The following is a 24,108-nucleotide window of genomic DNA, read 5'->3' on the forward strand; positions in this document are numbered from 1 at the left end:
GTTATACCTGAGTAAAGGATTATGTTTGAACTTTACAAAACTCTCCGACCTGAGTTATTCACATACACATAAGAACAGGACAAATACAAAGCACCCTCCAAATTATTTTAATTTTTGTATTCCTTTTCCCTATCCCTTTTCTGTCACAAAGTGAAATGAATTCACACTCCAGAACAGTAGGCGGACACAGCCCACACAGTTGGTGGCGGCATGCAGCTCTAACATACTGTATGTTTAGAGAACGCCAAAATACCGAAGAAGAAGAACGCATGTTTTCCGGTCTTGTCTAGAATGGATACAGTTTGTTAATTTAACGTCACATTTTTTTATGTGCATTTTAGCTAATCCTAACCTAATTCTCCTTATCTGCTGTGTACGTTCTAACATGCTACGTCAAATCAATTTGGACAAAAGCTGTATCCTTCTAGACAAAACCCTTCCTTCCTGCCTTTGGGACAACAACTCTGTTAGGGCGGAGACATGACCATATCTGACTAGCTTCACATTGCTGGCAGAATGCTAGGTAGCTACAGTATATAGTTAGCTTGGTTCTTATTCTATGCGAATGAGTCTGAGGGCAAAATGGCTACATCTTACAATATGTTTCAGTCAGAAACAACATCGATTATGGCCGTTGTCGTCGAGACGGCAATTACAGAAATTTGTCAATTTTTGCGCGTCGTGCCAAACTCGTACAATCCGGAGAGAGAGGTGAGTACGGAGTTGCACAGGCTAACGTTAGCTAAAGTTGCACCAACATTTACTGGTAACTAATGTTAGCTTCGATACGTTGTCTAGTAGGTAGATATGTCTTACATCTCTAATGTAATTGGCAAAGTAAGCTAGCCACGTTAGCTTCATGCAATTTGCTTATCAAGCTAGCTAACGTAGCAAGTTGGCTACTTACTGCTAGTCCTCAGCTAAGCTTGTTGGCGAACGTTAGCTAGCTTGCTTACTTATTGGTTTCACATCTTTGCTGTAGCACGTATGGCAAACTGGCTACTTAGGTAACGTGTTTTTCCCCCCTATTCTTTACACAGCTTTGCACAATTATGAATCTGGTGACGGGAGAGGCTATTCGTAAAATCTACCAACTATTCCTAGTGGCTTCCTCGAGTTTACAAAATGAGAACGTGAAACTGAAGACCAAGGTCGCGCAGATGACCCAGATGTTTGAAAACAATACACAGCCTGGTAAAAGTATGCTTATTTTAACGCTCATGTAAAAATTTATATTGCATTAGGGTTGGGCGATGTCAACCTTTGTCTTATCGTGATGAAGTACCCATAAAACATGAATCATGACAAAATATATTTTGTAGACATTTTTTTAGTAACCTATTCCTCTCTGTTGGAACTGTGGCACGTAAAACGTGTGTGCGCGCGATAATGCAAGTGACAGTCGAGGAGGAGCCTCGCTGGCTGTGCATATTGTCAAGTGTTGTAAAATGCAATTTATGCTTGATCCGAAATGTGGTCGGAGGCGCCCTGGATGGTGGGACGTAATTTCGCAACCCCCGGGGGCACGCAGCGGCCAAATTGAGCTCTGTACAGCATCGCTGTGCGCCTGTAATGTTTTGTAAATTCGGAGGGCTCTATATAGCTCCGGTTGACAGTAGGTGAGGGCGGGAGGTCCTGTATAAACACACTCACTTCCTTGACAACTTCCTTCACAACAGCTCTGCGCTGGGGAAGAGCAAGAAGTATGAATGCCCTGGCTTCTGCAGAAGCCATATCACTGTAAATGCTGCACATCAATACAGATAACGGATTGACCATATAGCGCCTTTTAAATCACCAAGGGGGAAAGGTGGATACCTAGTCAATTGAATAACTGAATGCATTCAATTGAAATGTGTCTTCCACATTTAACACAACCCCTCTGAATCAGAGCCCTGCTGCAACTCTGCTGTCCCCAGAACTGGATAATCATTCAATGATTCACATTTTTGCACAATCTTCCTCTTATTAGGCCTAGGCTTCTATACTCTTGTTATCATTGAAAAGGGCCTACACTACACAATTTATTTCAGAAGCTTTGCTCAGCTGTAAGTTCTTTTGACTTCTCATTCAATTTTTCCATTTTGATATTGTTTGCTCAATTTCACTTGTTGCCTCTAATATTTGTCATTCAAAATAAAGCTGTGATAAAGAGTCGCATATAGACTGACTTTCGGTTCTTGTTTGAAAACGGATACTTTAGGACATAACATAATTGCTTATTTGGAAAATACTCTGCATAGCTTTTGATAGGTTATTTTAATTAGTAGGATTTGGCGTTTGGTTCCCAAAGGCAAGGAGGGGGATGCATGTGTTTCTTTTAAAGTAGACTAAGCTTTGCTCAACTGTAAGGTTTGTTCAAACTATTGTAAGATGTATCCATTTTCCTATTGTTTGTTCTACCGCGCTCATTATTACCTTAGGCCTATCATGTTTTTGGGTTATTCAAAAACGGAGCCTAGAAGACCGTCAGATAAATTCATGGTTTGATCATGAAGTAGTGTAGTGAGAGAGAGCCAAAATGCATAGAAACTGAAGTCGTATTCATATCATATGGACAGAAAATATACAATTTGGCTTTAAAAACAATTAGACACGAGTGTCCGCTATAAAATAAATAAAAATGTAATCGGATTGGGCTACATGGCCCAGATGATCCGACATCGAGAGAATTCTTATTTTTTTTCTGCACCGTTAGCTAAGATTTAATCAAAGCAGAGCTATGTCTACATTCTCTTGCATTCTGTAAATTGTTTATAACATAGTTATTGAAATATGTTATGCAGTCTATAGCAAAATAATAGGCTACTTGGCATGGTCCTGCTGTGGGCAACCCGGTCAGCTCATTACTGCGTGGTGCCAGTCAAGTTGAAATAGGCTATACATCATCTGTCATATCACAATGTCGTCGCCATCGACGATGGCTGTCAATCATCTTCGATATCTGATACGATTTTAATATCGCCCAACCCTAATTGCCATATATTGGTAGACTTATTTGACTAACTAAATTAGACAAGTGTCCTATTCAGCTGGTTTATTTGTACATCAAGATGCCTCATGCTACACAAACAGGAGATCTATAGGCTAATATGTATGTTACTCATATTCCTTTCATCTTTAGGTCCTGCAAATTTTTGCAGCAAACCCACAGAGACATCTTCATTGGAGAATGACTCCTCTCTGGGAGACACAGATGGACTGAATACAGACTTCTCCCCAAGAGACACTGAATCCAACGTTGAGCATATGAGAGCTGCTCTGCCTGAGGGCAACGGGAGAGACAGCCATGAAAGCCAGAAAAACAGCAATACTAATAAAAGGACACGATCCAAAGAAACCAAACGCTTCAAGTGTGATATTTGTGAGAAGACCTTCAGCCAGAACAAACGGCTAATACAACACAAGCTAACTCACACAAGACCCTTCAAGTGTGATGTTTGTGAAAAGACCTTCAGCAGGGAAGGGTCACTGGAATCTCACACGCTAACTCACACAAAACCCTTCAAGTGTGATGATTGTGACAAGACCTTCAGCCGGAATCGCTTGCTGGTACGTCACAAGCTAATTCACACAGGAGAGAGGCCATTCGCTTGTGGTCAATGTGGCAAAACATTCACAATGTCTAAGCAGCTTGAACATCACATGTTGCGTCACAGAGAAAAAACGTTCAGTTGCAAAATCTGTGGAAATACATTCTTTACCAAAAAAGATCTGAAACGACATCACCTTGTTCATGCAGTGGAGAGACCGTTCAAGTGCCTGACTTGTGGAAAGGGTTTTACAAAAAGGAAACTGCTTATCGAGCACGAGAGAATCCACACCGGTGAAAAACCATACAGCTGTGCTGTATGTGGAAAGAGTTACACACAGAGTGGTGGCCTGAGTTATCATATGCGAACACATACAGGTGAACGTCCGCATTCATGCTCAGAGTGTGGTAAGCGCTTTATAACTAAATCCAGCCTTGAAAAGCACAAGGTAATCCATACAGGGCAGAAGCCATTTACATGCGAGACATGTGGAGCTGCTTTCGGCCATAAAGGAAACCTTGTGAGACACCAAGTGCTTCACACAGGGGAGAGACCATACAAATGTAAAGTGTGTGGGAAAAGCTACCTTCAGTCCACCCTCTTAAAAGCTCACATGCACCGTCATGGGGCAACCAAACCATTTATGTGTGACCTATGTGGAAAGACTTTTACGTACAATTTTCTAATGAGACGACACCATCTAAAATGGCACACAGCTGAAGGAGAGAAGCAGAAAGAACGAGAGATAAAAGAGAGAACGAGAGAGAGAACCGCCAGGAGAGCGGGAACCTCAACAAAGCCATTCAGTTGCGACGTGTGTTTGAACGGCTTCAGCTCCATGCTAACTCTGAAAAACCATCAACGAATTCACACGGGACAAAAGCAATATTCTTGTTCCATTTGTGGAAAGACCTTTGCCTATAAACATACTTTTGACTATCACATGAGACTTCACAGTGGAGTGAAGCCCTACGCTTGTAAATACTGTGAAAAGAAATTTGTTCTTAGGCAAGCTCTCGAAGGACATGAGCGAATCCATACAGGTGAAAAGCCCTTCAAATGCAGTTATTGTGACAAGACATTTGCAGTCAACACCAATCTCAAAAGGCATGAGCGAGTCCACACGGGAGAGAAGCCATTCAAATGTGACATCTGTGGGAGAGGTTTCGGCCAAGCCAACAACGTCAAAGCCCACATGCAAGTCCACACTGGAGTTAGGCCTCATTATTGCAAGAGATGTGGAAAGGGCTTTTCTGACATAAGACACTACAAAAACCATAGCTGTAATGGTGTGGCAGTGCCACACGATCAGTCGAACAAATCTTCTGACCGCACTTTCAGAAGTAGAAAAGGAGAAATGCGGTAGAGACAGGAGTGCTTGCCTTAATGCTGCTGTGATGTAGACTCAGTGATATAATCTCTATCATTCACAGTGGGGCAACTTCCTGCTTTCAGACATCAGGAACAACAGGGGATGTATTCAGCAGGGTGAAAAGTTCTGGGGTGAGTTTCTGGAATGCCTCAGCTGTCATATTACATTTCACAACCCAGGCACAAGTAAATTTGCTCCTCACAACCCAGAGCCCTTATTTTCTCATCCTAGTTTGCTCTTACTTTGAGGCCTGCTCACATTGGGGAGAGCCTATTTGACTTCTGTTTCATTTCTGTTCAGCTAAACTACAAAGCTTATCTTTTATTTTTTGGGGTTTACAGAATCTTTAGGAATTAAGGTTAGCTGTTTAGGAATTGAGGTGTGTGCCTGCGGTAATGCTTGGAGATCTAGGGTTTATGTTCATGAGCCCATTATTTCTGACAGTTTGCTGAATTGTCTGTTTAATATAATTTTTTCCTATTGTGTAAAGATCATTAAAACACATACAAATATCATAACTTTGCAGTTTGTCTATCAGACAGGACAGCTTGGTGACACCTATTCAGGTGATGGTGCAGTAGAGGCTGGTGGAAGGAGCTGTAGGAGAACGGGCTCATTGCAATGGCTGGAATGAAATAAATTGAACAGAGTCAAGAGGTTTCCATATGTTTGTTTGACAGCTGTCCATTTATTCCATTCCAGCCATTACAATGAGCCCTTCTTCCTATAGCTCTGCCCACCAGCCTCCACTGCGGTGAGTATATCATTTCTCCTGACAGTGGTGAGGTATTATAAGTAGGCCAGAGTTCTGAGTTATTTGTCGACCGGTGCCTGTTTGGCGACACTTCCCACGTCCGAGCCTATATCTGGAATAGTTACGGCCAATTCCATGAACCGTTGCGATTTAAAAAAAAATATATATATAAAAAATTCCCCGGTGCCCTTTAGTGCCAATAGTGCATTTCAAATGCTTCATGCGCCATCAAGAGTTTTCCATAGGAGTACGTGACTGACGTCAGCGCTATCACCATCTACTGGGTTTAATGTCTATGATATTGACAGGCTGATTAGCTAGGACAAAATGGTGTGACAGATTTGCACGCAAAGTTTGCTGAATTTAAGAATGGGGTGGTAGTATTTAACAATTGCGTTTAAATGTCTTTCACAGCTTTTTGTCCTAGTTAATCAGCCTGTCTATCATAGACATTAAAACCAATAGATGGTGATAGCGCTGACGTCAGTCACGTACTCCTGATGGAGCATGAAGCTGGAAGTATTTGAATTTGAAATACACTATTGGGGCTGAAGGGCACCGGGTGAAAAAAAAATTGCTACGTTTCAAAGTGGAATTGACTGTAACTAGCAAAGGATCATGGTCGACGTAGTCGTTTTCTTCCTGCCTGAGCGAATCTACCATAGCAAACGACGCATTCTTTATCAGAATGGTCCACCAACCACGAATGTACCCTCCGAAGTGGGAAAAGCATAGCGAAACAGGCAGACGCAGGTCTGTAAATATGTTGCACGGTGGGCTAGATAATAAGGTTGCATTTACACATTGTTACGTATCTTGGCATTAAAACACACCGGTAGCTCTTTTTTTCAGGTTTGTACTTTCTTCACCGTCAGTGGCACCACCAGTCTTTTGTAATAAGTAGTATTTTGTGTTTAGTGAAGTTAAATTGGTCAGCCAGACACTACATTGCCAAAAGTTTATGTGGACACCTGCTTGTCAAACGTCTCATTCCAGAATCATGGCCATTAATATGGAGTTGATGTTGGGCAATTAGGCCTGGCTTGCAGTTGGCGTTCCAATTCATCCAAAAGGTGTTCGATGGGGTTGAGGTCAAGGCTCTGTGCAGGTCAGTCAAGTTCTTCCACACCAATCTTGACAAACTATTTCTGTATGGACCTCACTTTGTACACAGGGGCATTGTCTTGCTGAAACAGGAATTGTTGTCAAAGTTGGAAGCACATAATCATCTGGAATGTCATTGTATGCTGTAGCGTTAAGAATTCCCTTCACTGGAACGAAGAGGCCTAGCCCGAACCATGAAAAACAGCCCCAGACCATTATTCCTCCTCCACCGAACTTTACAGTTGGCACTATGCATTCTGGCAGGTAGTGTTCTCCTGGCATCCGCCAAAGCCAAATTCGTCTGTCGGACTGCCAGATGGTGAAGCGTGATTCATCACTCCAGAGAATGCGTTTCCACTGCTCCAGAGTCCAATGGCGGTGAGCTTTACACCAACTCCAGCTCACACTTGGCATTGCGCATGGTGATCTTTGGCTTGTGTCCGACTGCTCGGCCATGGAAACCCATTTCATGAAGCTCCCAACCAAACAGTTATTTTGTTGACGTTGCTTCCAGAGGCAGTTTGGAACTCTGTAGTGAGTGTTGCAATCGAGGACACGATTTTTATGCTCTTAAGCACTCAGCGGTTCCATTCTGTGAGTTTGTGTGCCTACCACTTCACAGCTGAGCTGTTGTTGCTCCGTTATTGAGCCGTTGTCTCCACCTCACAATAACAGCACTTACAGTTGACCCTTGTTGGAACAGTGGCTTCCTATGACGGGGGCACATTGAGTCACTGAGCTCTTTCGTAAGGACAATGTTTGTTTATGGAGATTGCATGGCTGTGTGCTCTTTTTAATTTGATTTGTATACACCTGTCAGTAACAGCTGTGGCTGAAATAGTCGACTCCACTAATTTGAAGGGTTGTCCGCATACTTTAGGCAATGTAGTGTTCTTACCAACTTGGGAATCCAGGGGAAATTGTAAAAAAATAAAAATTGTCAGGTGCCACATGATAGAATTGTCAGGACAAACCAGTTAACATTGGATTTATCATGTGTTAATAGATATTTGGCTGAAGTGTAAAAATATATAGTGAGCAGAACTAAGCCTTCCAATGATCAGCTGTTGATCCTATCATAGAGGGTGGAAATCACACTTTTTTTTCCTCTTCATAATTAGACTTGCTGCTTTTCCGTCCTAGTTAAGGTGGCAGTATTGTATCCTGTGAATCCACAATCATAAGGGTAAATTAGAGACGGAAGCGATTCATTTCCCCCCGGTTCAATTAGTATTTTTTTCACTTATTAGCAGCACAGTGGATAATTGTGAATTAAAGTTAAGCAACTTTATAAATAAAACAATACTTTTCGGTTTAGTTGAACATCTTGTTCATGTCAGTATGCGATCACTTTATTGAAATCCTCCATTAATCTTCTTTGTGGGTTGATGCCTTACAGGTGGGTGCCTTCTCCCTTGTTGGTTCAAATGTTTTCAATGAAAGTCAATTAACTAAGACCATACCCAGCTGTATTGGTGTCTATGGGAGACCCACCCATTGTGACCTCTTTCCAGTACAAGACGTCCTTAAATCATGCACAGATGCGTGCGACTCTTGGCTGCAGTAAGACATCTGTAACCTAGATTTACGTTAATACTTCTAAACATAATGTTTTGGGTTCTCATACTTTGTGATGTTTTGATTGTTGCTTGACCAGTCTAAGATTATATTTGGTTGTGATCTTTGCTAAATAACTACTTTGGATGCAGCAGTTGATTACACTCGTTCACAGTCTGTTGCAAAAGCTAACCAAATAACAATTTTACTGGTTGAAGTGTTTATAATACAGTTGCTTTGCGATAGTGACAAACATTATATTAAGCTTTCATACGAGCCTTAAAATTAGAATCCAAAAGTAGTATGAAATGCACTCATAAGCAACATGTAAATAGAGGCTTTTTTTGCTTGCGTTCTGTAAGAACTCCTTCGTGTTCTGCCACCAACTTGCGCGCATCGCCCTCGTGCGGGAAAGCGCGCGGTTAAGGCCTGTGTGAACTGTCGTCAGTTTTCAAACTGAGGCGCAACATCGCGGGAACGCTTGCGAAAAGACCAGGCCGGGGTTTGAGTAGTCAATGACAGAAGTGAAACGTTCTTCATTAAAGTTCATTTTCTCAATCTAAAGATCCAGCCTAAATTCAAGCAAATGTCATAAGAAGTTGAACATTTTTTTTTAATCCAATCTCGTGAAAGTGACGAACTGACACGTTTTTGTCGAAAACAACTTTATATCAAAGGAGTGCATTTGATTTGAGAGCTTGCATATGCGCAGTTCAGCACGAGACGACGGATAATATTAAGTGTTTCTGAGCATGAGTTTTAGCTAGCCATGACATCGCCTACAGGTGTGATCGGGGATTTCTGTTGGAGACAGAAATTGCTTCAATCGTCATACTGTTCTTTCTTTGATATTGTCATTTATCCACGGTCCTTGCCATACGTCCCAATGGCAAGGACGTCCCAAGGATTCCGAATAGCACTAGCCATTTATTCACCATCTGAGTGAAGTTTAATATTTTGACAAAGGTGAAAGAGATTGACCCGGAACAACATAGCTAAGTAGCCGGAAAGAGGTATACAGAAATAGTAGTTTGCAAAAAGAGGGATGTATCCAGCTAGATTGGACCTGACTAGCTAACGTTGTAAAAGTATTAATCTACGTTTAGGTAAGAAGTATCTCTATGCAAGGTATTTGGTGCGTGTACTGCTTAGCATTACCTAACCTTTAATTTACAGTCTTCGGAAAAAAGCAGGTTCCCTCATTCCAGCTAGCTAACGTAATGCAGCTAGCCAGTAAAGCTAACTAACGTTTTTGTTTTCTTCAACTGATAAACGAGTTTTTGACATTAGCTAAGTTGACTTTTCTGACTACGTGTTCTATTGTAAGAGTTTTTGTTTTGTAGAATGACAGGCCAAGAATAAGTTTTTCCTGTCCGCATTGGCTAGCTAGCTTGTGAGCTAGCTAGCATAATACCTCCCACCGATACGGGTTCTACGGGAAATGGTACGTTTTGCTAGCTTTTGTATTGTACTATTTACCAACTAGCAAGGTATATATCACTTAAGTTAGTTTCAGTGGTAAGGTACTTAGCCACGTTGCTAGCTTTGTACACGAACGTTACTAGCTAGCTTTGCAGATACCTAGTTTACATTCCTTGAATTCTTACCGTTGCCCGCTTAAAGTAATAGCTAACTGGCTAGATAACTTTACTTAGAACATTAGCTTTTCTACTCAATACAACAACAACAACAAGCAGTCTTGTATCTAACGTTAGCTAAGAACCCATTTCGCCGTAAACATTAATCAAACTAGGCTTAAGTAAATTATTTGGAAGTAGACGTTTACTGGTAGTGTTTTCCAAACTGGCAAAGGTGATTTTAAGTAGATAATGTTATGTAGTTAATTAGCATTACTCCACCCTGAAACCGCAGGTCGACGTTCTCATGTGCCCATGGAGAAGGCGGTCTTTGAGGGGTGGCTGGAGTCAGTCTCCGCCTCTTTCCTCTCGCTTAGTGACCAGCAGCGCAACCAGTCCCTGGACCAGCTCATCTCGCTGAGTAATGCTGTCCAGCTCCGGCACCTGTCCAATGGGCTGGAGGCGCTGCTTAAGAGGGACTTCCTGCGCCTGTTGCCCCTGGAGCTCACTTTCTACCTGTTGCGGTGGCTGGACCCGCAGACCCTGCTTACCTGCTGCCTGGTGTGCAAGCAGTGGAACAAGGTCAGGCTCTGTCATGATGGTTGGCTCTCTGGTGTGTAAGCAGTAGATAGAACCAAGTTCAGAATTCGTGTTATATTCTTTTCACACCATTGTGCTGTCTAGCCCAATATTGGACTAAAGGAGCCTAACGTTACTCCTTAGTCCAAGGACTTTACATGTTCAGTTTAATGAATGAATTGGCTCTTAAAACTAGAACAGCCAAATACTTACTCAAATGTGAATCTGTTCTCAATTGCGGTATGGTTCTAGATATATAAATCCCTCTACATTCATTCATATCATAAAATAATTTCACAAATGCAAAATACACACTTACTCTAAACTGTTTTCATACAGTTGAATCCAACAGTATTTTTAATTGAAAACACGTTTGTGGCATCTTTCTTCCATTTACTCTCCGGTGTTCGGAGACACAGATAGCTAATTAGCACAGGTAGTCCATTGTCTTCAGTCTGTTTTCTGTAAACAAGCGCAGTAACATGGAAATATTAGTCTGTGTGGGAACCCTAACCCTACAAAGGTGTTTCAATTGAACCTTTTGGTTCTTTGAAAATGTTTTCTCAACGATATTAAAGATAAGGTCTTTATTTTTCCAAAACCGTACTACAAGCAATAATATGTTCAGACCAAGCGCCACGCTCTTCACAAAACTTCCCCCTACAGAAGACTCCTTCGTCCATTGACTTTTATGTGTAATGGAACAGAGTGATCAAGGGCTGTGTGCTGAACCGTACTGTGCTGGCTTGGTTGTTTTCTGTTCACTTTCACCTTTCCAGCATGGTTCTAGCAGCTATTGGTGGATGTATAATAGGAGCAGGACCAGTGGTTAATTTGTAAATCGGGAGATGCTGGAACAAAAAGTGAACACGAGCGGTGGGTGACCTGGGGAGTTCTGAGGTGCCGGAACACATTTTTATTGTAAATATCATGATGGCATTTGCGTAGTGACAGAGCAGTAGAGTGGAGGCACTTAAATAAGTTGAACACATGCGGAACATTTTTAGTAGCCTAGGGTCCTGGAAAAATGTGGCCTTTCATAAATGCAAAAAAACAACATTGTAAAAGTATTTTCAGCCCGGGCCTAAGATTCTAAGAGTTGATCCGGGTTGGGCCGGCATGAGTTTATGGTTTGGGCAACATGGTAACCAGTTTGAGACCAACGCGTGGCTGTGTGAGAAGCGCACCAGTATCTCTCACATAACTAGAATTAGCTAAACGTTCAATGATCTCTCCCCCTCTGTTGATAGAGTTGAGCCTGCAACTCATCTCTCCAACGTTGCACTTCATTTATTTCCTTATAGAAGCGCGAAGGGTTCTGAAGGAAGTGCAGCACCCCTGATAAATTGAAATACATTTGCTAAAATTGTAGAATTACTGCTGTCTGTTAATGAAATCATTCTGAATAGCCTACTACACCATTGGAAAGCCATTTGCTTTCCAACCGGTGTTTTCCCTACATTTTATTTGAAATATTGCAAAAGGCCTGTTTTGTCTGCATGATGTTTTTTCACCGACAGATTTTCCACGCGTTCCCGACTCAAGGCTATTCCTTGTTATTGGGCTACACCAAGGTTTAAAAAAAAAAAAAAAGAAGCTATTGATCCTCTGTGGCTAAATTATAGGCATTCTAATGGTGTAGTAGGTAGTCTATTCTGAGGGAATTCATTAACAGACAGCAGTAATTCTATAATTTTGGCAAATGTATTTAAATTTATCAGCGGTGCCTTCAGAACCCTTCGCACGGCTATGCTTCTATGAGGAAATAAATGGTGAAGTGCAATGCTGGAGAGATGAGTTGCAGGCTCATCTCTATCAGAGCAGAGAGAGAGATCATAGAAAGTTAATCTAATTCTAGTTACGTGAGATACTGGTGCGCTTCTCACACAGCCACGGCCTAGTGTTGGTCTCAAACAGGTTACAATGTTGCGCAAACCATAAACCCGGTACGGCCCAATCCAAACTCGTAGAATATTAGGCCCGGGCTGAAAATCTACTTTACTTTTTTTGTGGGGGCAGGAGAATTAACAAAGAGGCAACTCGAATGAACTTTGGTTGCTTTTATTATGATTTTTACATTGAAAAAAGTGAATGTTTTTCATGCCAAGAGGTACAGGATCCGGCCAAATAGGTTCCGGAACAAAACAGTCCAACACGGAGAGGTGCCTGATTCTGTACCGGCAGGATCCGTCTCAAATTAAGCACTGAACGGGACCATACCAGTATCGCCCTTCTCATTAGTATCGTGGCAAGGAAACAAGACATGAAGCAGATATAACTTCTTTAGGAAAACCGCCCTAACATTGTATGCACATCATGTTGTCATCCAGATTCACATTTATTTTCCAAGCTATAGCACACACTATTTGTCATACAGCAGGTTTTTAAACAACAGAGTTTGGTCTGCTTCGTGTGAACATTTTTTCCATGGAAAAGGTATTGTGATACTGGTTTCGTCACAGCCCTAATGCCTAACCAGACCAGTGGTTTCATTACCACACCATTGTTTATGAAAGGGGTATTTTGTTGCAAGCAATTGAGTAAGGCCAGGGTCTCCCACACGTGACACTGATATTTTTACCCTGTTACTGAGGTTCACTTTGATATTGGCTCTTCACATTTTGTACCTTTCCCCCTAAGATTTGCCTCTGTTATATTTGGCTTTCTTTGTCCTCTGTGGTTTCGGTTGAACTGTGACATCCTTTCAGGTGATCAGCGCGTGCACAGAGGTGTGGCAGGGCGTGTGTCGGGACCTGGGCTGGCGCATCGACGACTCCATCCAGGATGCGTCCCACTGGAAGGGTGTCTACCTCAAGGCCAAGCTGCGCATGATGCAGCTGAAGAACCAGGAGGCGTTTGAGACGTCGTCGCTCATCGGGCACAGTGCGCGCGTCTACGCCCTCTACTACAAGGATGGCCTTCTCTGCACAGGTAGGTTATAGGCTTATGGTCATTTTGGGGTGTAGTTTTCTTCTGCCATAATGTTGATGGGACAGGCCTCTTAATTTTGTCCTCTTTGGCTTCTTGGGTTGAATTTAAGGTTTTGGTGTAAGCAGCTGAGTGCTAAGTGTTGTTTTTTTTTGTGCAAAATGGAATATAACAATCGCTAGTTTGCTAGTGATCTTTTGTAGTCTGATAAAATGATGTTGCTGTTACACGGTGTGTAATTCCTTATTGTAAAATTCACAAATTATTTTGAAGGCTCTGATGACCTTTCTGCCAAACTGTGGGACGTACGCACCGGGCAGTGCATCTACGGCATTCAGACGCACACCTGTGCCACGGTGAAGTTTGATGAGCAGAAGCTGGTGACTGGTTCCTTTGACAACACCATCGCCTGTTGGGAGTGGAGCACGGGGGCCAAGATCCAGCAGTTCCGTGGGCACACGGGTGCAGGTCAGGGGACCCCTGGGTCGTCTCGAACCTTCCCATTTGCTGACTTGAGGTGTTTTGCAGATCATGCGTACTGTCCAATTCCTGACATGAAGGGATGTTCCACAATAGTGGCGTAATGAACAAGCTTTGGGTTTTTACAAAATGTGTCCATATGAACCAACTTGTGAAGAAATATTTAATTCTGAAGTTTTCTGATAAAAGTTATGTTTTGTGGGCGTTGTAGTATTGCAGTCTTTCTCCCTCACTCTTATATTGTGCCTGGTGGTTCCTAGAGACAGCTGACGTCTGCTGATCTGTGGGGTTTTGATTGACAGGCAAATATAAACTGATTTTATGCATGAGCTGCCACTCCAAGTAGCCTCTGTTGCAGAGAAATTGTCAGTCTATTTTCAGTATTCTAGTATCAAATGTCTCTTCACATATCAATCCTTATATTTCTTATGTTACATGGAGAAAATAACTTCTAAGTGTACGAATTATGTGTTGCATAGCCCTTTGGATTGGTGTAGTAACGCCAGGTCTCTCCTTGGCTCGTTCAGTGTTTAGTGTGGACTACAATGATGATCTGGACACACTGGTGAGCGGCTCGGCCGACTTCTCTGTGAAGGTGTGGGCGCTGTCGGCAGGCGCTTGCCTCAACACCCTGACGGGACACACCGAGTGGGTCACCAAGGTAAACCCTACCAATATGTCCCTGAATTACATTCAGGATCGCTACTCAGCTGCAGATGGTTTTGAATCAGAAAATTATATCTGCATGTTTGTGGGGGATCCGTTGAGGTCCTGGGGCAGAATAGTGCAGAATTGCAAATCTTGATCACATAATAAGTAGCAATTTTTGGATGCAAGGTGATTTGTTGATCACTGATTGGGAACGTTGTGCGTAATCCTGATTGCAATCTCAAACATGCACATTGTCTTGTGCAAATATCTGCAAAATGGATGAAAGGACAAGTTTTCACAGTGTTTCATTCCTGAGCAAAGCCCTGTCTAGCACACACTGCTTTTTCTGCTGGTAAATTGTCTAAAAACGGCAAGCTGCCCAGTGTTCAATAGGAATACTAGATGAAGGATCCATACTAAGCTGCCCAGTGTTCAATAGAAATACTAGATGAAGGATCCATACTAAGCTGCCCAGTGTTCAATAGAAATACTAGATGAAGGATCCATACTAAGCTGCCCAGTGTTCAATAGAAATACTAGATGAAGGATCCATACTAAGCTGCCCAGTGTTCAATAGGAATACTAGATGAAGGATCCATACTAAGCTGCCCAGTGTTCAATAGAAATACTAGATGAAGGATCCATACTAAGCTGCCCAGTGTTCAATAGAAATACTAGATGAAGGATCCATACTAAGCTGCCCAGTGTTCAATAGGAATACTAGATGAAGGATCCATACTAAGCTGCCCAGTGTTCAATAGAAATACTAGATGAAGGATCCATACTAAGCTGCCCAGTGTTCAATAGGAATACTAGATGAAGGATCCATACTAAGCTGCCCAGTGTTCAATAGAAATACTAGATGAAGGATCCATACTAAGCTGCCCAGTGTTCAATAGGAATACTAGATGAAGGATCCATACTAAGCTGCCCAGTGTTCAATAGGAATACTAGATGAAGGATCCATACTAAGCTGCCCAGTGTTCAATAGAAATACTAGATGAAGGATCCATACTAAGCTGCCCAGTGTTCAATAGGAATACTAGATGAAGGATCCATACTAAGCTGCCCAGTGTTCAATAGAAATACTAGATGAAGGATCCATACTAAGCTGCCCAGTGTTCAATAGAAATACTAGATGAAGGATCCATACTAAGCTGCCCAGTGTTCAATAGAAATACTAGATGAAGGATCCATACTAAGCTGCCCAGTGTTCAATAGAAATACTAAACACAGCAACAACAAAAACTTCCTCTCACTGTCAACTGTTTATTTTCAGTGAACTTGTGTAAATATTTCTATGAACATAAGATTCAACAACTGATTAAGTACTGCAGTGCATTTCCTCCTCATGGACTGCACCAGATTTGCCAGGTCTTGCTGTGAGATGTTACCCCACTCTTCCACCAAGGCACCTGCAAGTTCCCTGACATTTCTGGGGGGAATGGCCCTAGCCCTCATCCTCCGATCCTACAGGTCCCAGACGTGCTCAATGGGATTGAGATCTGGGCTCTCGCTGGCCATGGCAGAACACTAACATTCCTGTCTTGCAGGAAATCACGCACAGAACGAGCAGTATGGCAGGTGGCATTGTCATGCTGGAGGGTCATGTCAGGATGAGCATCACATGAGGGAGGAGGATGTCTTCCCTGTAAAGCACAGCGTTGATTGAGATTGTCTGCAATGACAACAAGCTCAGTACGATGATGCTGTGACACACCACCCCAGACCATGATGTACCCTCCACCTCCAAATCGATCCCGCTCCAGAGTACAGGCCTCAGTGTAACGCTCATTCCTTCAACGATCACCACGAATCCGACTATCACCCCTGGTGAGACAAAACCGCGACTCATCAGTGAAGATCACTTTGACAGTCCTGTCTGGTCCAGCGACGGTGGGTTTGTGCCCATAGGCGACGTTGTTGCCGGTGATGTCTGGTGAGGACCTGCCTTACAACAGGCCTACAAGCCCTCAGTCCAGCCTCTCTCAGCCTATTGTGGACAGTCTGAGCACTGATGGAGGGATTGTGCGTTCCTGGTGTAACTCGGGCAGTTGTTGTTGCATCCTGTACCTGTCCCGCAGGTGTGATGTTCAGATGTACCAATCCTTTGCAGGTGTTATTACACGTGGTCTGCTACTGTGAGGACGATCAGCTGTCCATCCTGTCTCCCTGTAGCGCTATCTTAGGCGTCTCACAGTACGGACATTGCGATTTATTGCCATGGCCACATCTGCAGTCCCCATGCCTCCTTGTAGCATACCTAAGGCACGTTCACGCAGATGAGCAGGGACCCTGGGCATCTTTCTTTTGGTGTTTTTCAAAGTCAGTAGAAAGCGGGGACATTTCTTTTTTTTTGTTGCTTAGTTTAGATGAAAGAGCCCAACTTGAGTCTTAAGACTCAAACCTTTTCCCCTGTGTAGGTGATTCTCCAGAAGAGTGAAGTAGAGTCCATGGTCCACTGTCCTGGCGACTACATCCTGTTGAGTGCTGATAAATTTGAAATAAAGGTAATGTGGTTCAATCATTTCTGCTTCTTTGTATCCAACGCCTCGTCAACTTTCACGCAACAATTGACGCTGTGCTCTGTCTTGTCACTGTAATACTTAAGATGCCCACACAGTGTCCCCCCTCAGCTCCATTTGACCACAGCACTGCGTTATGTCTGCAGACTTGTGTGTGTATATATTTATTCATTTCTATGTATTTCACAGGTTTGGCCTATAGGCAGGGAAATCAACTGCAAGTGTTTGAAGACCCTGTCCGTGTCAGAGGACCGCGGTGTGTGTCTGCAGCCTCGCCTGCAGTTTGATGGCCGCTACATTGTCTGTAGCTCGGATCTGGGGGTCTACCAGTGGGACTTTGCCAGCTTCGATATCCTCAGGTAAAAACTGTCCGGGGCCTTGTTTCCTGATAAACAGAACTTAGCGCTTCATCTTCTATGCTCAGACAGGCCAGGTATGATCGGAAACGCTTACGTGGTCGGCTATTTTTACTGTCTCAAATAGCCAATTAATCAGCCAGTTACCAACCCTTAGTAAACTTATGGAAAAAATTGTGTTTGACCAGATACAAGGCTATTTTACAGTAAATAAATTGATGACAGACTATGAGCACGCTTATAGGCAAGGACATTAAACAAGCACAGTACTTAAACAAATGATTGGCTGAAAGAAATTGATGATAAAAAGATTGGGGTGGGGGGGCTGTTTTGTTAAACTTCAGTGTGGCTTTTGACATTGTTGATCATAGTCTGCTGCTGGCTTTACACCCCCTGCTATATTGTGGATAAAGAGTTACCTGTCTAACAGAACACAGAGGGTGTTCTTTAATGGAAGCCTCTCCAACATAATCCAGGTAGAATCAGGAATTCCCCAGGACAGCAGTCTAGGCCCCTTACTTTTTTCAATCTACTAACAACATGCCACTGGCTCTGAGTAAAGCCTGTGTCTATGTATGCAGATGACTCAACACTATACACGTCAGCTACTACAGCGACTGAAATGACCAACACTTAAAGAGATGCAGTTTCAGAATGGGTGGCAAGGAATACATTGGTCCTAAATATTTCCAAAACTTAAAGCATTGTATTTGGAACAAATCATACACTAAACCTTAACTAAATCTTTTAATAAATCATGTGGAAATTGTGCAAGTTGATGTTGCTAAAACTGCTTGGTGTAACCCTGGATTGTAAACTGTCATGGTCCAAAAAACATATTGATAAAGCGCTGCTCTACCTTAACTATCAACAAGGCAGGTCCTACAGGCCCTAGTTTGTCGCACCTGGACTACTGTTTTCGTACTGTGGTCAGGTGTCACAATTGGCTCAGAACCGGGCAGCACGGCTGGCCCTGAAATGTACATGGAGGGCTAACATTAATGACATGCATGTCAATCCCTCATGGCTCAAAGTGGAAGAGATTAACGTTATCACTACTTGTTTTTGTCAGTGTTAACAAGCGGAATGCACCGAGCTCTGTTTTAAACTATTTACACACAGCTCAGACACCCATACATACCCCACAAGACATTCACAATCCCCAAGTCCAGAACAGATCATGGGAGGTGCAAAGTACCACATTGAGCCATGACTACATGGAACTCTATTCCACATCAAGCAACTGATGCAAGTAGTAAAATCATATATATTTTTAAAAGAGGTAAAAATACACCTTATGGAACAGCGGGGACTGTAAAGACACACAAAGGTACATGTGCACACAAGCGCTAGCACATGCACTCTACACACACACACACGCACGTATGGTGGTATTATACATTTTGTAGTGTGTGTAGTTATTCAAATGTAGCAATTATTCTGGTGGTAAAAAAGGCCTCTTAAGGGTTTGACATAATGATTTTGATTCCCTCTTGTTTAAATGCCATTCATGGAGCAGTAGATACATTTAAAATATGACCAATAGATGTCAATCTTTACATGATGAGAAGCTGACGGCCTCCGCAGGTCTGTGCAAGTCGCCACTAACCAGGAACAAGTTTTATTAAGGCAAAGAACTAGAGACCGCTGCAATCAGAATAAGTATATCAATGACAATATCCGTGGTTGCAAACAAAATTACTTATGTGGGTGTTCATACATAGAATGTAACGGAACTTTACCTGCCAACAATAGAATGTAACGGAACTTTACCTGCCAACAATCAGTTACTGAATCTCCTTGTGCTTCTTTCCAGGGTCATCAAAACGCAGGAACCTACCAACCTCTCCCTGCTCAGCTTTGGTGAGGTGTTCTCGCTCCTCTTTGACACCGACTTCCTGTATGTCATGGATCTGAGGACAGAAAAAATAACTGGCCGCTGGCCCCTGCCCGCCTACAGGAAGTCCAAACGAGGCTCCAGCTTCCTGCCGGGAGTCACCTCCTGGCTCAATGGGCTGGATGGGAGAAATGACTCTGGTCTCGTGTTCGCCACCAGCATGCCCGATCATAGCATTCACTTGGTTCTGTGGAAGGAAAACACCACTAGAGGTGAAACCTACGATGGCTAGGTTGTCAACTGCCATGTAAACGGGCTGCTCCGACTTGAAACCCATAGCCAAGTTAGATAATGCATGGACCAAAGTCTTAATGTTTTTTCTACCTTTTCTTTCTCGACACATGCTCTCATAATCAAACATCATGCCACGTGCTTTCAGAAAGACTATTGGAGGTGGTTTCACCAACTGAAACGCTGCTATGAATACAAGGGTGTGAAAGGCCCAGTTCAGAGGGCAAAGGCAGCGGTTGGTGTTAGTTCCAACCCTGCCATGGGTTCTCTCTTGAAGGAAATACGACGACGGGGAGGGTGGCTGAATGAAGACAGAACTCTCGAAAAACTGCGTGGTCATGTCAGGCTCTACAGCTGTAGATATTTCCCCTGTATTACTATGTATCTGGACCTTTACACTTCGGACAGGGTTCTTCAAGCAGCTCAGAGACGGGGAGTTGCCTTAACACAGTACTACTTTACAATGAAATGCATTATGACTGTGTCCTAGGTTTTTCATAGACTGTGACCAACTATCCCCATGAGAGTTCCATGTTGACATTTTCAAAGTGGTTTAGTGCATTTTGTACAATGTGAAGCATTTGTTGGATATTCAGTGTAACTCCATTGTTTGATAATGCTTTTCTTAGTGGTGCTTGTTTTAAAAGTCAACTTGAGAAATTTAGTCGTGCCTTTTTCGTTTGATTTAAATATCCATCTGTGTGATAAGAATTCCATTACCCAGGCACACTGCAATAACATGACTGCGTTGTACATTATCTTTCATACTATAACAAACTGCATACAATGTATTTCTAATACCACTATTTACCCTACATGATTCACTTGAATATATTTTGTGAATTACAGTATTGAAGTATAGACCAAGTTCAGTTCCAGGTTATTTTTCTAAAAGGCTTTGAGGTTGGAAGTTTTCACAATGTAGTTATTTGAAAGTGGACAATTCCACTTCGTTACAGCCTGAATTTTAAATGGATTCAATTGACATTTTGTCACCGGCCTACATAATTTCACTTTTACATTATGGGGTATTTTATGTTTACACCACGAAGACCAGGGACCTAGTGGTAGACGTGTTTAAAAAAACAAGACATTACATTTCTCTAAGAGCATGGTGTAGTTATTATTGACACTTTAGATGGTGTCTCAATACACCCAGTTACTACAAAAGATACAGGTGTCCTTCTTGACTCAGTTGTTGGAGAGGAAGGAAACCGCTCAGGGATTTCACCATGAGGCCAATGGTGACTTTTAAAACAGTTACACAGTTGATTGACTGTGATAGAACACTGAGGATGGATCACCATTGTAGTTACTACACCATACTAACCTAATTAACAGAAGGGAAAATAAGGAAGCCTGTACAGAATAAAAATACTCTAAAAACATGCAACATGTTTGCAACAAGGCACTAAATGAATTGGTAAGCAATTCACTTTTTCTCCCAAATACGAAGTTTTGTTTGGGACAAATCCAATACAACACATTACTGAGTAGCACCATCCATATTTTCAAGCATAGTGGTGGCTGCATCATGTTATGGGTATGCTTGAAATTGTTAAGGACTGGGGAGTTTCTCAGGATAAAAAATTAACTGAATAGAGCTAAGCACAGGCAAAATCCTAAGGGAAAACTTATTCAGTCTGCTTTCCACCAGATACTGGGAGATTAATTCACCTTTCAGCAACACAATAACCTAAAACACAAGGCCAAATATACACTTGAGTTGCTTACCAAGAAGACAGTGAATGTTCCTGAGTAGCCGAGATACAGTTTTGACAAATCTACTTGGAATTCTATGGGAAGACAAGAAAATATTTGTTTAGCAATGATCAACAACCAATTTGACAGAGCTTGAATAATTTTGAATAGAATAATGGGTAAATGTTGCATATTCCAGGTGTGGAAAGCTCTTAGAGACTTACCCAGAAAGACTTACAGCTGTATTCACTGCCAAAGGTGCTTCTACAAAGTATTGACTCAGGGGTGTGAATACTTATTTAAATGAGATTTCAGGATATCATTTTCAATAAATTTGCAAACAATTCAAAAAACATGTTCATGTTTTCACATTATAGGGTACTGTGTGTAGATATATATTTAATCAATTTAGAATTCTGGCTGTAACAGGAAAATAGGGAATAAGTGAAGGGGTATGAATACTTTCTGAAAGCACTGCATTTCTTATTGTGACATTAGGTTCAGCAGTGTACTTGGAGGAACTGAGTCACACATTTCAGAGTTAATCCCAATCCATGCAGTTTTTAAATACAAAAAAAGAAACGTCCTCTCACTGTGAACTGCATTTATTTTAGCAAAGTTAACGTGTAAATATTTGTATGAACATAAGATTCAAAAACGGAGACATAAAATGAACAAGTTCCACAGAAATGTGACTAACAGAAATGGAATAATGTCTCCCTGAACAAAGGGGGGTCAAAATCAAAAGTATCAGTCAGTATCTGGTGTGGCCACCAGCTGCATTAAGTACTGCAGTGGATCTCCTTTTCATGGACTGCACCAGATTTGCCAGTTTTTGCTGTGAGATGTTACCCCACTCTTCCACCAAGGCACCTGCAGACATTTCTGGGGGGAATGGCCCAAGCCCTCACCCTCCGATCCAACAGGTCCCAGACATGCTCAATGAGATTGAGATCCGGGCTCTTCGCTGGCCATGGCAGAACACTGACATTCCTGTCTTGCAGGAAATCACACACAGAACGAGCAGTATGGCTGGTGGCATTGTCATGCTGGAGGGTCATGTCAGGATGAGCCTGCAGGAAGGGTACCACATGAGGGAGGAGGATGTCCTCCCTGTAAGGCACAGCATTGAGATTGCCTGCAATGACAAGCTCAGTCTGATGATGCTGTGATACACCGCCCCAGACCATGATGGAACCTCCACCTCTAAATCGATCCCGCTCCAGAGCACAGGCCTCGGTGTAACGCTCATTCCTTCAACAATAAACACGAATCCGACCATCACCACTGGTGAGACAAAACCGCGACTCATCAGTGAAGAGCACTTTTTGCCAGTCCTGTGGTCCAGCGACGGTGGGTTTGTGCCCATCGGCGACGTTGTTGCCGGTGATGTCTGGTGAGGACCTGCCTTACAACAGGCCTACAAGCCCTCAGTCCAGCCTCTTTCAGCCTATTGTGGACAGTCTGAGCACTGATGGAGGGATTGTGCGTTCTTGGTGTAACTCGGGCAGTTTGTTGCCATCCTGTACCTGTCCCGCAGGTGTGATGTTCAGATGTACCGTCTGTAAGCTGTTAGTGTCTTAATGAACATGCACCTGTGGAACGGTCGTTAATTGTTTATGTTTCATTGAACAAGCATGGGAAACAGTGTTTAAACCCTTTACAATGAAGATCTGTGAAGTTATTTGGATTTTTACTAATTATCTTTGAAAGACAGGGTCCTGAAAAAGGGACGTTTTTTTTTGTTGCTGAGTTTATTTACATATGTGATTTTCTCTAAAGATCACATTTGTTGCTCTGAGTTGAATTTTGCCCAAAGATTGTGTTTCCATACTCTGAAAGAGACTTAAGTATCAGGACAGTCTTCCCAGTTTCCATGATGTGACAGGACAGCAGCTCATGAGAGGAAAGATGGCATAGATTTTTCACCATGGCTGTTTCTGCCATTTCATGCTTCCTCTGACCTTGTTTTCTCATTTTCTTGCCCTCCCTCAAATCTCAGAGAGGGACCTAGGATCTTCTCCTGCAATACACTTTGAGAGGTAGGGCAAAGAGTGGAGGAAACAAGGACAGAGGGAGCAAGTATTGAAAGCTAGTAACATTTTCAGACATGGCTTATCCTTCCCTTCTCCCAAGGATTCCCACACTGAAATTCTGTACCAACGGGTAGGTCTCCTGCCATTCTGTTGATACCTTACTAAGGAGATGGTAAATTGTCTTGTAAAACTAGACATTTTTGTGGATAAATCTGTTTCTGAAATAATATATTTCATTGAGTTTGGTTCAAACAATCGTAAGCACTGTACATGCATCGCCTCACTAAACTGTAGTCACACATCCATCCACAATCATGTTCCTTCACAAGCATACATCAATCAGCTTAATTCAGGTCTGTTGGTTGTATAACACTATTGCAGTCTTTAAAATAAATGAAAGTAGCTAACCTTAATGATAGTTACTCTTTTCTTCCCTAAGTGTTTAATGGATAGTTCAGCAAAGTTATATATTTGTTTCCTTACCTTGAAAGTAGTCTATGGACAAGGAGAGACTGCAATCCACAGTTCTTAAATTCCCTAATGGATTGTGTTGCATCTATCCCCAAATATTGGTTAGCTGTCAGCTTGGCTAATCGTGCACTGTTGTCTGGTTAAACGGACTAAGATTTGACATGTTGAATATTGGAAACTGAATAAGCTAACATGAGACGTTCTAAAACGAGACCGTTCAGATCAAGCAAACTAAGGGCTCTATTCAATCCGTAGCGCCGAAAAGCCGCTTTATAGCGCGATTGACCATTAAAGGCCACGTTTCCCGCGGCCTCGGAGACTGCGTTCATGGTAAACGCTGCATACTGCATGTCGGC

General features: G+C 42.5%; 1 protein-coding gene across 11 annotated transcripts; it reads left to right on the top strand.

Annotated features, from left to right (window-relative positions):
• The first annotated feature begins 251 nt into the window (after positions 1–251).
• LOC106571134 (F-box/WD repeat-containing protein 2) lies at positions 252–20,208 on the top strand. 11 transcript variants are annotated; one of them, XM_082956551.1, is made up of 10 exons: positions 252–711; positions 1,041–1,200; positions 4,967–5,036; positions 6,656–6,767; positions 13,185–13,407; positions 13,678–13,872; positions 14,412–14,545; positions 16,959–17,045; positions 17,250–17,419; positions 19,233–20,208. In XM_082956551.1, exons 5-10 carry the CDS (start codon positions 13,305–13,307, stop codon positions 19,543–19,545), a joined length of 1,002 nt encoding a protein of 333 aa, XP_082812677.1. In that variant the 5' UTR covers positions 252–711; positions 1,041–1,200; positions 4,967–5,036; positions 6,656–6,767; positions 13,185–13,304; the 3' UTR covers positions 19,546–20,208. The 11 variants fall into 11 exon arrangements, with proteins under 11 accessions (XP_082812677.1, XP_082812676.1, XP_082812678.1 ...); XM_082956550.1 differs by having other exon boundaries at positions 1,041–1,194; positions 3,125–5,036; XM_082956552.1 differs by having other exon boundaries at positions 1,041–1,194.
• The last annotated feature ends 3,900 nt before the right edge of the window (positions 20,209–24,108 follow it).

Source organism: Salmo salar, chromosome 01 (assembly GCF_965601325.2).
Source record: "Salmo salar chromosome 01, fSalSal1, whole genome shotgun sequence".
In the NCBI taxonomy this organism is placed as follows: Eukaryota; Metazoa; Chordata; class Actinopteri; order Salmoniformes; family Salmonidae; genus Salmo; species Salmo salar.